Genomic DNA, 13911 nt, shown 5'->3' on the forward strand with positions numbered 1-13911 from the left:
TTATCCGATTCGAATCGAATTCCGTTTCAGAATTCGAATTGAGTTGACTGGATGGTCCGATTAAGAAATAACAGTTCTCACCACCAGATGTCACCACTTTCTAATACATTCATTTCCACCACTAGGTGGCAGCACTGAGTAGCAAAATAATCGGTGTCACCAATACTAATACATCGATTTTCCTTCACCAATACATTGACAGATGCTTTGAGTGTGTGCGTGATTTGAGGTTTCCTGGCTTTGAAATATTTCTCGCGGTTATCCCTCTCAAGCATTGTGCGTGATTTCTCCCCTGTCCGTGGATGGAAGCAGTTCCCTCCCAATTCGGGAGGAATTTTGCACAAATTTCCGCCGATCTCGGTTGCGTGTAGTAAAGACTTCATGGCCATGTCGTATTTTTATGCTTTTGCTTTGATTTATGGCCTCACAGAAGACACGTGCCATCGAGCTCCATTTTCTTGCATCGCCACTTGAAGAAAGTCGCCTGAAGCCCCACGATGCCCGGTTGGCGGTCAACAACAAATAGGCGACACTTTTAATCCTTTTGCCGGGGACTATAAATAGCAAAAGTTCAAGTTTACGCGGGGAAAATGATGTTTGTTTTGCTATGTTTGATAACTTTGCATAACTTTGTCTTACAGAAGTGCATAACTTAAGTCGCTTAAACAAAATAACAATTTAGTTTTAAATAATAAAACAACAGTTTAATTGTCAAACCCATCAAAGTAATTTAGTGAAATTTGCAATTGTTTTCGCAATTGGTGTTGCATCAATTATGCAGTGCCGCTCGCCGCTCGAAATTGGCTCGTTCAGCACAACTCGAATCAGTTGTGCTTCTAATCTGTTAACAGTCCATAAATATTATCGCCCACTGTGGGGACCGCCAACCAGTTCCGGTGATCTACCGAGGGGACATTCATTCCACATATCACGTCGATGATATTTATTGCGATTACGGCTGTATTTATGGTTGGTCGTTCTGGGAGGCTTCATCAACCGAGCGATGATGGTCCCGGGTTCTAATCCTGGGGAATTGCTCGGACGGGTGAATGTCCCACGGTCGGGAATCGAAGGGGAGCTACCGCTGGAACCTGAGTGGTGGCCTCCGGAGATTATTTCACGCGTGACGGGTGAATTTGAGTGATTTAGTAACTATTTTGGATTAGATTGTCGTTCTAGTTACAGAATGAAAACTAAGTGGGACTGTGATAATTGAAATGACGGAATTTGATGTTTCATTTTTTCGTATATTTAGGTGCAACTAATTTGCAAAGCTTGTGTCACCCCCCTCCTTCAAAATTTGGCCGAAAAATCAAAGGGCAACACAATATTTTTACAAAAAAAAAAAAAAAAACTATCAATTTTAATCGAAATAGAAGCCTAATGGACTGTAAGCATCCTTAAATGTTTTTCCCAGCGATGTGCAGTACCGAAACCAGTTTTTTCTTCGCAATTTGTTTCCGTAAAAGAGCAACTCTCTACGAAATCGGCCGATTTCGACCATTTTTATTTTTTATATTTTTTTGATTTGGCTCAAACTTTGTGGGGGCCTTCCCTATGACCAAATAAGCTATTTTGCGTCATTGGTTCTCCCATACAAGTCTCCATACAACTTTGGCAGCTGTCCATACAAATATGGTACGTAAATATTTTAATATCTGTAACTTTTGAGTGAATTTTCTGATCAATTTGGTGTCTTCGGCAAAGTTATAGGTATTGTTGAGGACTATTGAGAAAAAAATAGGTACACGGAAAAAAAATTGCCGATTTTTTAATTAACATTTTTTTCACAAAAACTCAATTTCCCAAAATATCTATTTTTTGATTTTCGACTTTTTTTTATATGTTTTAGGGGACAAAACCCGCAACTTTTGAGTCATAGAGAAACATGGTCAAAAAATCTGCCGCCGAGTTATGATTTTTTAAAAAAAGTGATTTTTGGGAAAAATCGAAATTACATGCAAAAACGAATTTGACGTAATTTTTTAATGTAAAATTAAATTTTCAATTGAAAAGTACTTACAGATTTTTTGATAAAAATTTTCTAAGTCTCACCCAAACAACCCACCATTTCCTAATGTCAATATCTCAGCAAATAATGGTCCGATTTTCAATGTTAAAACATGAATCATTCGTGAAATTTTCAGATTTTTTCGAAAATAATATTAAAAAAAATAAATCAGGACTAACATTTCCAAAGGGCCAAACATTAAATATTACGCCCATTTAAAATGTTAGTCTTGATTGGGCTGTTTGGGCGAGACTTAGAAAATTTCAATTTTCGTGTTTCTTTTTGTTTAAGCCGCTGTATCTCAGCAACCAGAGGTCCTATCTTCAATGTATTTTAGACAATTCTATAGCAAATTTTCTGAACTTTTCAAAAATGATATTTTTAGAAATGGTCACTCATGGTCACTATTTTTAAAAATCGAAAAACTAAAAATATTTCGCTAAAATCAAACTTTCGGTAGCTATATCTTGAAAACAGAGCCTTTTATCAAAAAATCTGTAAGGTTCTTTTCGATTGGAAATTCAATTTTACATTAAAAAATTACGTCAAATTTGTTTTTGCATGAAATTTCGATTTTTCCCAAAAATCACTTATTTTTCAAAAAATCATACCTCGGCGGCAAATTTTTTGACCATGTTTCTCTATGACTCAAAAGTTGCGGATTTTTGTCCCCTATAACATAGAGACCATCCACAAACCACGTGGACACTTTTTTGGAAATCTCACCCCCCCCCCCCCCGCCCTCGTGGACAATTGTCCATACAAAAAAAATCTTTTTGTATGGATCGTGGACAATTGCCATAACCCCCTAAAGTGTCCACGTGGTTTATGGATGGTCCCATATCAAAAAATCTCAAAAATCAAAAAATACGTATTTTGGGAGATTGAGTTTTTGTGAAAAAAATGTTAATTAAAAAATCGGCAAAGTTTTTTTTCCGTAAACCCATTTTTTCTCAATAGTCCTCAACAATACCTATAACTTTGCCGAAGACACCAAATTGATCAGAAAATTCACTCAAAAGTTACAGATATTAAAATATTTACGTACCATTTTTGTATGGACAGCAGCCAAAATTGTATGAAGAACCAATGACACAAAATAGCTTCTTTGGTCATAGGGAAAGCCCCCACAAAGTTTGAGCCAAATAAAAAAATACAAATAAAATCCATTTCCGGTTTTGGTTGAGAATTGCTCAAAATGCATTTCGAAACACCTTTCTCATCCAAATGTTGGAAGTATAGCTTGCAATTTCAGGTTATTTTGTTTTGCCCTGTAGTGTATATTCTCGACATTGCTAAGAGTCGAAGAATATAAATTTCTAAAAATATTTGCAACAATTAAATACAGTTAATGCAATTCATAATGAGGCTATTCTAAATATTTTTTAAATTTATTTCAAATAATATTCAATCATTAGTTTTGACGGTTAATTTTAAGTTATGAAAAAAGTTGTAATATTCGTACGTGAGGAACTAGAAATCGTTTTCATCGTTTTCAATAGGGCCAAATCCACTATATACTATACACTAGTTTAAAATGTAAAAAATGAAATCATTTTGAACAATCCAATGTTTGAATTAAAATTATATACAACATGTCTTACCAAATAGACATTTCACCAAAGGACGTTTTGCGGGATGGACATGTGTATTTAATTTTGGCTGAATAAAATAAAAAATATGATTTTTTTGCAATTTATTTTAATAGAGCATGAGCATGAGAGACCACCCATGGTTGTCCTTCTCCGTTGCTGAACAGGACCATAATATCCCATCAGCACAACCGGTCACACGCTTCAACGATCAAATGATGTTTCCCTTATCAACAGCATGCATGAATGCGCTGAAAAGATAAAACATCACGATCATCAAAACTAGAGCCGGTGCGAATAGGAAACAGTCGTTGGCCACCAACGGCGCCCGCCATGTCAGTTTGTAGATCTCGAGGGAATGGGACGGGAATGTTAGTTAGCACAGGCTGCTACCAAGGGTGGGTTCTATACGATATCCACACCCCCGCGTGTGCCGGAAAACTACTTCTACTTGGGATTTGTTAGTGGGTAAGGGTAATGGCCAGGATTCAACATAGAGGATGATGATGCGACCCAATAATCAATAAATTTTGTTTAATGGTGTGATGTATTATGCATTCTCAAGGCAAACAGTCGGAGTATGCGGATGAGACTATTCCCGGTTATTTGGTGTTGAGTTTAGCATAAATGATTTAATCTTAGACAGCCGGCTGTGGAAAGATAAAACCAACTAAAATGCGAAAACGCGAAACCGCCCGGATCGAAATACACGCACAATCGGGGGGACAACAAAAACGGAAACGGCAACGAAAATCCTGCGCGAGGACCGCGACGCACACCGTTCAAATTCTCCAACTCAACTGTTAAACATCCCGAAACCGCCCGGATCGAAATACACACACAATCGGGGGGACAACAAAGACGGAAACGGCAACGAAAATCCTGCGTGATGACCGCGACGCGCACCGTTCAAATTCTCCAACTCAACTGTCAAACATCCCGAAACCGCCCGGATCGAAACACACACACAATCGGGGGGACAACAAAGACGGAAACGGCAACGAAAATCCTGCGCGAGGACCGCGACGCACACCGTTCAAATTCTCCAACTCAACTGTTAAACATCCCGAAACCGCCCGGATCGAAATACACACACAATCGGGGGGACAACAAAGACGGAAACGGCAACGAAAATCCTGCGTGATGACCGCGACGCGCACCGTTCAAATTCTCCAACTCAACTGTCAAACATCCCGAAACCGCCCGGATCGAAACACACACACAATCGGGGGGACAACAAAGACGGAAACGGCAACGAAAATCCTGCGCGAGGACCGCGACGCACACCGTTCAAATTCTCCAACTCAACTGTCAAACATCCCGAAACCGCCCGGATCGAAATACACACACAACCGAGTCAGAGGTGATAACCAGTGGCAAGACTACATCCAGAAACGTGATCGTGCGAACTCCCTCATCTTTGCCGCCAAGAAACGCTACGCTGATCAACATTTCGACGCCAACCTGCCAGCTAAAACATTGTGGTGTAATCTGCGGAGAGAAGGTATTCACAACAACGCCAAGAAGAACCAAGCTGCCGAAGGAACTGACGCCGACGAACTGAACAAGTTCTTCAGTGACGGTCATCGTCAGAACAGAAATCGACCACGGTGCAGATGAATTCACTTTTCGAGCCACATCCGGCGAAGAAATCTGCCGGAAAATCTACGAAATCCAGACAAACGCTACCGGCCCGGACGATATCCCGATTTCTTTCATCAAGCTGTTGTGTCCATTTGTGCTTCCCATCCTTACGCATCTGTTCAACGAAATTATAATGACCAAAGTGTTCCCGGAGTGCTGGAAAAAGGCCATCATCACCCCCATTCCGAAGCAGTCGAACCCAGCCCAGCCGAAGGATTTCCGGCCGATCAGCGTTCTGCCAGCGGTTTCAAAAGTGTTGGAGAAAATATTGCTGTCGCAGATCGCTGAAAACCTCGACAACCCCAACGCTCCTCTGTTGGCTGGACAACAATCTGGTTACCGGAAAGGACACAGCACAACCACCGCACTAGCCAAGGTAACCCACGACCTATACGAGAATCTTGACAACGGTCGCTGCACCGTAATGGTTCTCGTGGATTTCTCCCTCGCGTTCAATTGCGTTAAGCACCAAAAATTAAGAACGAAGCTGCAAAGCGAATTCCGATTCTCTCGAGCGGCGTGCGATCTGATATCGTCCTTCCTTGCGCGAAGGAAACAATCGGTTCGGCTTGCAGACACATTGTCAGGAGAGCGCGATGTCCCCGACGGCACACCGCAGGGTTCATGCCTCAGCGCGTTGCTGTTTCGCTTATACATTAACAGCCTCCCATCGACCCTAAAATGCAGCTATCATCTTTACGCCGATGACCTACAAGTTTACACTTCCGGTCCATCTTCTGATGTCGACACACTTGTACGGGCCATCAACGAAGATCTTGAGGCGATAGCGCGCTGGGCAGACGCAAACTGGCTTGCGCCCAATCCGAAAAAAAACCCAGGCGATCGTTTTTTGCAAGACCGGGATCGTCGAACCACAAACAAACATCACCTTCTGTGGACAAACTGTTCCGCTGTCGGAGACCGTAGTCAACCTTGGGCTCAAATTGGATCGGAACCTGACGTGGAAGCCTCAAGTGAACGATGTGGTGATGAAAACGTACAATGTGCTACGAACTTTCCGCCGGTTTGGCTCGGTACTGTCAACGCAGACTAGACTCAAGTTGGTGCAAGCGGTGGTGATGCCGATCTTCTCCTACGGCGATATCATCTACACTCCGGGCCTGTCAGCTGCACTGAAAGGACAGCTACATCGCTGCTTCAAGTCGGCCGTACGGTTCGTCTACGGCCTCCGACGACGAGACACAACAGCGGCTGTTCGCGACAACATCCTGGGAGTAGATTTGCCGTCCAATCAACGCCTAAGGATCTGCTGCTTCATGCGGCAAGCGTACCACGGCAGCCTTCCCGAGTACATCCAGCAGCACGTGCAGCGAGGACAACTGGAACGAGCGCGCTGTTTCATCATCCCCAGACACACTACTTCCAGTGGGAAAAGTGTACTGGTGTACGGAGCCACTTGCTGGAACGGATTGCCGATCGAGGCAAAGACAAAAACAACCCTATTTTCGTTTAAAAGCTGTGTTAAACAACTAGTTTAAGCCTTCCGCATCTAACTTGGATTTTTAGCTTTATTTGGAACCATTTGGTTGGTTTATTTATCTCCGTTTTCTATCTTAAAGTTACCTCCTTAACCTGATAAAAAGTTGTAAACTAACAGGCTCTCGTCACAAATAAACAATCAATTACAATTACAATTACACAATCGGGGGGACAACTAAGACGGAAACGGCAACGAAAATCCTGCGCGAGGACCGCGACGCACACCGTTCAAATTCCGTTTTTTAAAGTTCTAAGATTCCCGTTTATCTGTTGTTTGATTAATCAAGAGATGGCTCAATCTTAGACAGCCGGCTGTGGAAAGATAAAGCCAACACCGTATTAATTTATAGAGTGATTTTGTATTCTTTGTTTGTTTTTCGGATTAAATGAGCTATATTGCAATTATGAGAGAAATTAAATCGCGAGATGAAACAAAATCGATCCGACGTAAACGCGTTGCGATTCGTATTCAATTTTTCATTTGAGAGCAATAATGATGAAACAGATTTCCCGACCAGCGAAACGCGACAAACTGAAACCAACCTTGCGACGGTAATGTTTGAATAATTTGTACGCGCAACGAAATGCTCCCAAAGTCCACTCTCGATTTTTTATGTATCTGTAAGCTGAAATCATTTTGTAACAAAGCAATAACATCAATAAAATATAAACAGATACACTCGCACAAACATTCTCAATTAAGCCGAAACAACAGAAAAATCTTTCTCAACACCCACAACTTGACTTCACCCAAACATGGCACCGCTCCCCTAATTAAAAGTTATCTAGACAAGTTGTTTCGGCTCAATTTTAACCTCTCACCCACACACGCATAATCATTCACACATTTCAAAATAATGTTCTTATTGGAACTTGCTCACCCGCGTCTGCTTGCAGCTGTCTCAAACGTCATCCGCAGGTCCGTCGGCCGCAAGGCCGCAAGACCCGGAAGAAACTTTGATCTCGAGCGTCGATCCTGGAGTACATCAATGCAATCCCGCGTCCTCTTTCACGACGGATGTTGCAGCTGACGCAGCACCCAAAGCGTTAACTTAATGCTGCACACGGGTGAGCAGGCAGCTCCGTCTCACTTCTGCCAACACCAATCGGCCCACTTCCGTCTGAACCGCTCTCAACTTTCCACCCTCACGCCCCCGCACCACCACACCAAATACCATTTTTTTGCAATTTATTTTAATAGAATGCAAAAACTCACACACATTTTTTTCTTATTTTTTGTCATGTTTGATAGAATTCAAAACCCCACAGAAAAAAAAATTCAATGTTTGAATTCATTTTTAAATTAATGCAAAACCTCTGAAGTATAATTATGTAATTGGTTTTACAAAGAACTGCTGACCATTAATTTAAAAAATGTTTTAAACAATGTAAATAAAAAACCATATTTGTTTTTAAAGCTCTTCCACATTAATTTCAAGGAACTGCTTATGTTTAAACAAACAAACCCCACAGAAATAACTGATTTTTTTGTAAAGTTATTCTTTAAAAATTGTAGCAACTACAAAATAAAAAATATTACAAAACGTAAATTTGTATGATTTTTTTTTGAAGGTGGTTACAAATAATGTTTAATTTTTATGTCAAAGCCTGCAGAAATTATTTTTTTTTATATTTCATAAAAATATAAAAAACGTGATATTTTTAAATAATTCAAAGAACTACTCTTGTTTGAAAGATTGCCATAAAGTCAAAGAACTTATTTTTTATTTTTCAAAATTGCTCCTGTTTGAAAGAACATAAAACCAAGGGTCCTGATTGCTCCAAAAAGACTCTTTAACTCGCGAGCACAAATCGAAAGCGACACAAAACGGCCCTGACAATTTCCTACCGTTTGTCACTTCCACACCAATCGCTACTAAATACTCTCTCTTTTGCTCTCTTTCTCTCTCTCTCTCTCGAATCGGCTAGTGCAGCGAATGGTTAAGAGCGGTTGATTGCGCTGCGTCGCTCAAAGCTGACTCAAAATAGTCAGCGATCGGGTTTGTTTTGATCATTTTTGAAATTGCTTTAAATCGATGATATCTAATATATTTTAAAATTTTGTAGATAACACAATATTAAAGACACATTTGACAGCAATTTCCACCGTCCCAAAAACAAAATTACGGCAAACTGTGGTAGTGATGGCCAAAAGCGCGCCGCGCTGGTATTTTGTTAGATTCTCTCCTCTCTGAACACTCTGAACGGAGTAGGTAAAGAAATTCACCATACTCTTCGGTTGCGCGCTTCGGTCGCAAAGATTCGCTCGGCGATGAGTGAGTGGTTTGATCTTTTAACCTAAAATCAGAGCCCTTGTTCAATACATACAGGCATTATTTTTTTAAGTCCAATTCAGTATTAAAATAATGCAAAAAAATCACAGATATTATGAAAAATCTTTAAAAATTGGTTGGTTAATAATTTAACTCTTTTCACTACGAATTATTTCTTCACAATTCGTTTTCAGCCGATTTTTTTTTCATTCGGTCGAACGTCCATTCGGCGAAACAACCTTCGGAAAAACGATGGCAATTTGAAATATTATGCCTTAGTTTGGAGATTTAAAGTTATTTTTATTTTTAAAATTTGAAAATTTCTCAAAGATTTCATTTTTAGCACTTGATAGTTAAAACGATAAATTAAATCTCTCATGCTCATGCTCATGCTGATAGTTAAAACGATTAATTAAATTAAAACGAAGAATGAAAATACTCCCAACATTTCATCCAATTTTTTTAAACTAAATTTTATTAAAAAAGTTGTCTTGTTTGATAACGCAAGCAAAAAACTAAAAAATGGAAGAAAATATTTTTCATTCTTCTTCGTAGGTACATATCGTGCTCTTGTGTATGTTTACGTTTTCCAACTGGCGTTGAGTGTAAACGTTGTACGATGATTCAAAATTGTGTTTTCCTTGCCGAATTGTTTATGGAAATATTTGCGTTCCCATTTTTTGTAATGTGGTTTAATGGGTAATTTTCATTTAAATGGTGTGTAAGGGTGTATGTGCTCAAGTTTAAAATAATAATAATAAGCATTTTTGTGAAATATCACGAAATTAAAAAATAAATAAACAGTTTTACCATTTTGTTTCCAATTCACCAAACGAGGCAAGTTTGCAGTTTCCCAACCCAAATCAAGGCAATAAAACCGATTAGCAAACAAAAACACACATTAACCCACCCACGTACAAAAACTCCCGATCGCCGCAATCAAGATCAGATTTTCCCCGAAAGCACTTGTACAACAGAGGGCGGCTGAAAATATCCAGAAATCTGATTCTATTTTCTCACGCAATCTTTTTCTTTCTCTCTCGCTTTGCAGATCGTGCTCCAGATCATCAATAAGTTTAGCTTGCTCAACGATCGTGCGAGGACAAACAAACAAGAGAATTTTTCACCTCGGAGAGGATCGCTGGACCTGCGTCGTGGAAAACCATCGTGAGAGAGGAGAACCAACGAATTTGTTCGCGTGGCGATCGTTGGTCATTCGGCGCCAGTCGATCGTTGGCGATCGTGAATGAGAGAGGAGTGCGTTATAAGCGTGATTTTTTTTTTGAGTGTGAAAAGAAGTGATTTTTTTTACATGATAAAAAGGTGTGCAATTTTGTGTTGATTGTAATTGAATGCAGCTCCCACAAAGAGTGAAGAATCGGTGAATGAAAGGGATATCCTCGTTAAAATTCCGGTAAAAAAGCGGAGAAAATTAAAATTTTCACACACACACACACATACACAATCGCTCCCAGTTTCGTGAGTCAGTCATCATGTGTGCTGAAACAAAAGAGTGATTCCGAATGTTGGAAAAGTGAGTTGGGGCTGGGTTGGGTTGGGCGGAAAAGTTTACAGTGAAACAAATTGGGAAGGGTGTTGCGCGAAAATGGTTTGCGAGCTCCCCAGCCCAAGAGGGGAGGCTGGTGGGGGAAGGGGACCGATGCTGCGGGCCTACATCGGGCTGATGGGTGGCAATCTGACGCCGGCCCAACTGGGCGAACTTTGCCGGCTGAACCTGTACGGGCTGGCGGTGAACGGGGTGGCGCTGGCAGGACTCGTCGCCATGCTGGTGTACGTTGGGTGGCGATTTAATTGGAAGTGAGTATTATAATAGGGGGGGGGGAAGGGGATGGTAGTCGCAGATTTTGTGTGTAAATGATGGTTTTTTGTTCAGTTTTGGGTGAGAAAAACGTTTGGCCTTTTGAGGAAAATTCAAATCTTCGTTAAGAATACAGAATAGAATTTAAAGAAAAACATCGTTTAACTTTGATTGTTGTTTAAGAATTTATTAATATGTGACACAACTCGACATTTTCGAAGCTGATGTCAGTAAACGCTTCAGTTTCGTCAAGGTTTTCAAGATTTGCGCTTCCTGAAGAATCTGCAATCGTAAAAATTAATGTTTGATGAATTTCAAGTAAATCATTTAAATTGCAAATTACCGGTAAAAATGCTGTGGAATCATCTTAAGCGCACTCATTTGTATTTGTTGGGGTAGCAAAAATATAAGGGTTCCCATGGTCGTTTAGGATTATTCCATGGAATTTTAACCCGAAATTTACAATTAATTTTTTTGATGGAAATACAATTAAATTCAATTCTGTTGATTAAAGCGTATTCAGGCAGTCGGAATCTCCAATTATTTTTTGGTATTACTTGGGCATATACCAGGAACAAAATTGTGCCTTTGGTTGCCCAGTAATAGATGTTAAAATACCATGAAATCATACCAAAATCTTGAATGTGGAAGACCACCATAATATAAAAAAAATCTACAATTCCAAGTCATTTCATTAGGGCATATCAATTTGTTTTAAAGTCAAGTTTAAAATTTTCGATTTTCAACGAAAGCATTCGCTTTGAGACATCATTTTAGCTCAAATTTAATTAACTTATCAAAATTGGTCTAAATTTTGCCAATCTCTTCGATTAAAAATATTTTCAAATGCAACTAGACCTTTTTTGTAAATAAAAGTTTCTTTAAAACACCTTCTTTTTCAGGTTACAGAACAGTAATAAATTGTTTATATTTTTGGGACTATCAGTAAAACATGTAAACATATATTATCTTAGACCCTCTTGTGAACCATTGTCTATTTAACGTTATTTTGAGCAATTCATTTTTTTATAAATCACTTTACAAGTAGGGGGAGAGGGGGTAATATGCACCCCCGGGGGAAAATGCACCTCCTGCTTTTCTCGGTATTTGGAAGAATTTTCCGGGAAAAAGTAATAGAAATTGGAAGCTTAACATTGCTCAACCATGCTGGAAAAATTTGAGCAGTATAGAAACAGCTCAAGTTATTTGCAAAACTTTAAAATGTTGTGTTTTCATCTAATTTTATTGAACTTTCATTATGATTTTGGACAATATAAAAGCATTTATTGATATTGTAAGTGTTAGGGTATATAGTTTTGTCATAATCTTCATTATTCTGTAGATAGATGAGTCCAAAAACATCGAAAAATGCATTTTTAATTAAATTTTCTGCAAAAAGCGTGGTCGGGGCAAAATGCACCGCTGTGAAGCTCCTTTGTAAAAACAGCGGTGTCATCTAGTGGTGACTAGGGAAAACTGCTTTTACCCGGTGCATTTTGCCCCATATTGTGGTGCATTTTGCCCCGTTGTTGTAGTGCATTTTGCCGCAATGTTGCGGTGCATATCAAAAATGTTTTTAGAAATTTGATATTTTCGAACAATTTTGAGGTTTTTTAAGACTTTTTTTTTACATGGATGATGAAGAATAATAGTTGTTTTAGAACATCGAACAAAATTCTTCCACAGTAATGCTGTAATGGTTGAGAAATCACTGTTTTCCCTTAGGGGGTGCATATTACCCCCCTCTACAAAAAAATACAAAAGCCAAGCCGTGCAAATTGTGAGAAATTTCCAGCAAAAACAATTCTTATTTGTGTTCTTGAAGAGCCGAGATGTTTGCATTTCAGTGTACAAAAAGTAAAATTCTAAGTCTACTAGCACTTTAAGCATTATGGCACAACACAAATAAGCATAATTCACATTATTTCCATGAAAATTAATATTTTGTGACAGTCAAAAAATACAAAATTTGCATATGATAGAAAATACTGAAAATTTCAATGAATGTGAGTTTTTTTTCCAAATGTTTCCTGATGTCTACTTTTAGTTGGGTTTGAAATGTTAAAAAAGTAAACTTTCTGAAATTTTCTTCTCTTTTATATAAACATAAATCTTATTAAAAAGCTTATCTTGTTCGTTTGGAAATGTCAGGCTAGATTTTTAAAACTTTAAAATATTTGTTATTATCGATAAGAGCAAAAATTTCAAATGAGTTGTTTTTCTTATCATTGAACATCAAACCAATAGTTCTGAAGATAATTATATACTTTTTTTCAGCTTGTCTAAAATATTTGTTTCAGGGGTGCTTTTCTTTCATATATTTTATTGCAGAAACAGGCCATTCCAAATATTTTTAAAAGTTTATGTCGCCCCCTTCTTCAAAATTGGTCCGAAAAATAAGGGGGCAAAAAAATATTTTTTCATAAAAATATCAACATTTCAATGGAAATAGAAGTCTAATCAACTGAGAACAATCTTAAATGCCTTTTTCTGCATTGATAATCATATTTAACATGTTCGGACTGTGTGTGTGTGTGTGTGTGTGTGTGTGTGTGTGTGTGTGTGTGTGTGTGTGTGTGTGTGTGTGTGTGTGTGTGTGTGTGTGTGTGTGTGTGTGTGTGTGTGTGTGTGTGTGTGTGTGTGTGTGTGTGTGTGTGTGTGTGTGTGTGTGTGTGTGTGTGTGTGTGTGTGTGTGTGTGTGTGTGTGTGTGTGCAACCATCCAAACGAAACCACGCGGCCACTTCTTACAAATTGAGTTGTTTCCATGTATTTTTAGATCTACACTCTATACATGCAAACAACTCGCATAGGCATTTGGAAGGTGTTAGCTCTGCCGAGCTTCGGTGACCCATTTCTACGCTGGCTAGCCGAGCGAGAGGTACTTCAGCTTTATCGACAAGCCCCGCCATGAAGAACGTTTGCATGAATCGGATTCAAACGTTATTTAGAACTTCTGAACCTGGGTGCAGAATAGTTGTCCGCAAAGCGGCCTCAATTTAGAACTGTCAAAGCGGAACCAATTTACTGTTCGCATAATTATACCAAGAAGTGGCAAGTATTGTGATCGACCT

The 13911-nt window shown here is 39.1% G+C and overlaps 1 protein-coding gene across 1 annotated transcript in view; it reads left to right on the top strand.

Annotated features, from left to right (window-relative positions):
* Positions 1 to 13911, top strand: part of LOC6038065 (ATP-binding cassette sub-family C member Sur) — a 173177-nt gene that overhangs the window by 27827 nt on the left and 131439 nt on the right. The window contains exon 2 of the mRNA XM_038250893.1: positions 10072 to 10838. Within this exon, the coding sequence (XP_038106821.1) occupies positions 10627 to 10838 (212 nt within the window). The 5' untranslated portion in view covers positions 10072 to 10626. The remainder of the gene's footprint in view (positions 1 to 10071; positions 10839 to 13911) is intronic.

This window comes from Culex quinquefasciatus, chromosome 2 (assembly GCF_015732765.1).
Source record: "Culex quinquefasciatus strain JHB chromosome 2, VPISU_Cqui_1.0_pri_paternal, whole genome shotgun sequence".
Classification (NCBI taxonomy): Eukaryota; Metazoa; Arthropoda; class Insecta; order Diptera; family Culicidae; genus Culex; species Culex quinquefasciatus.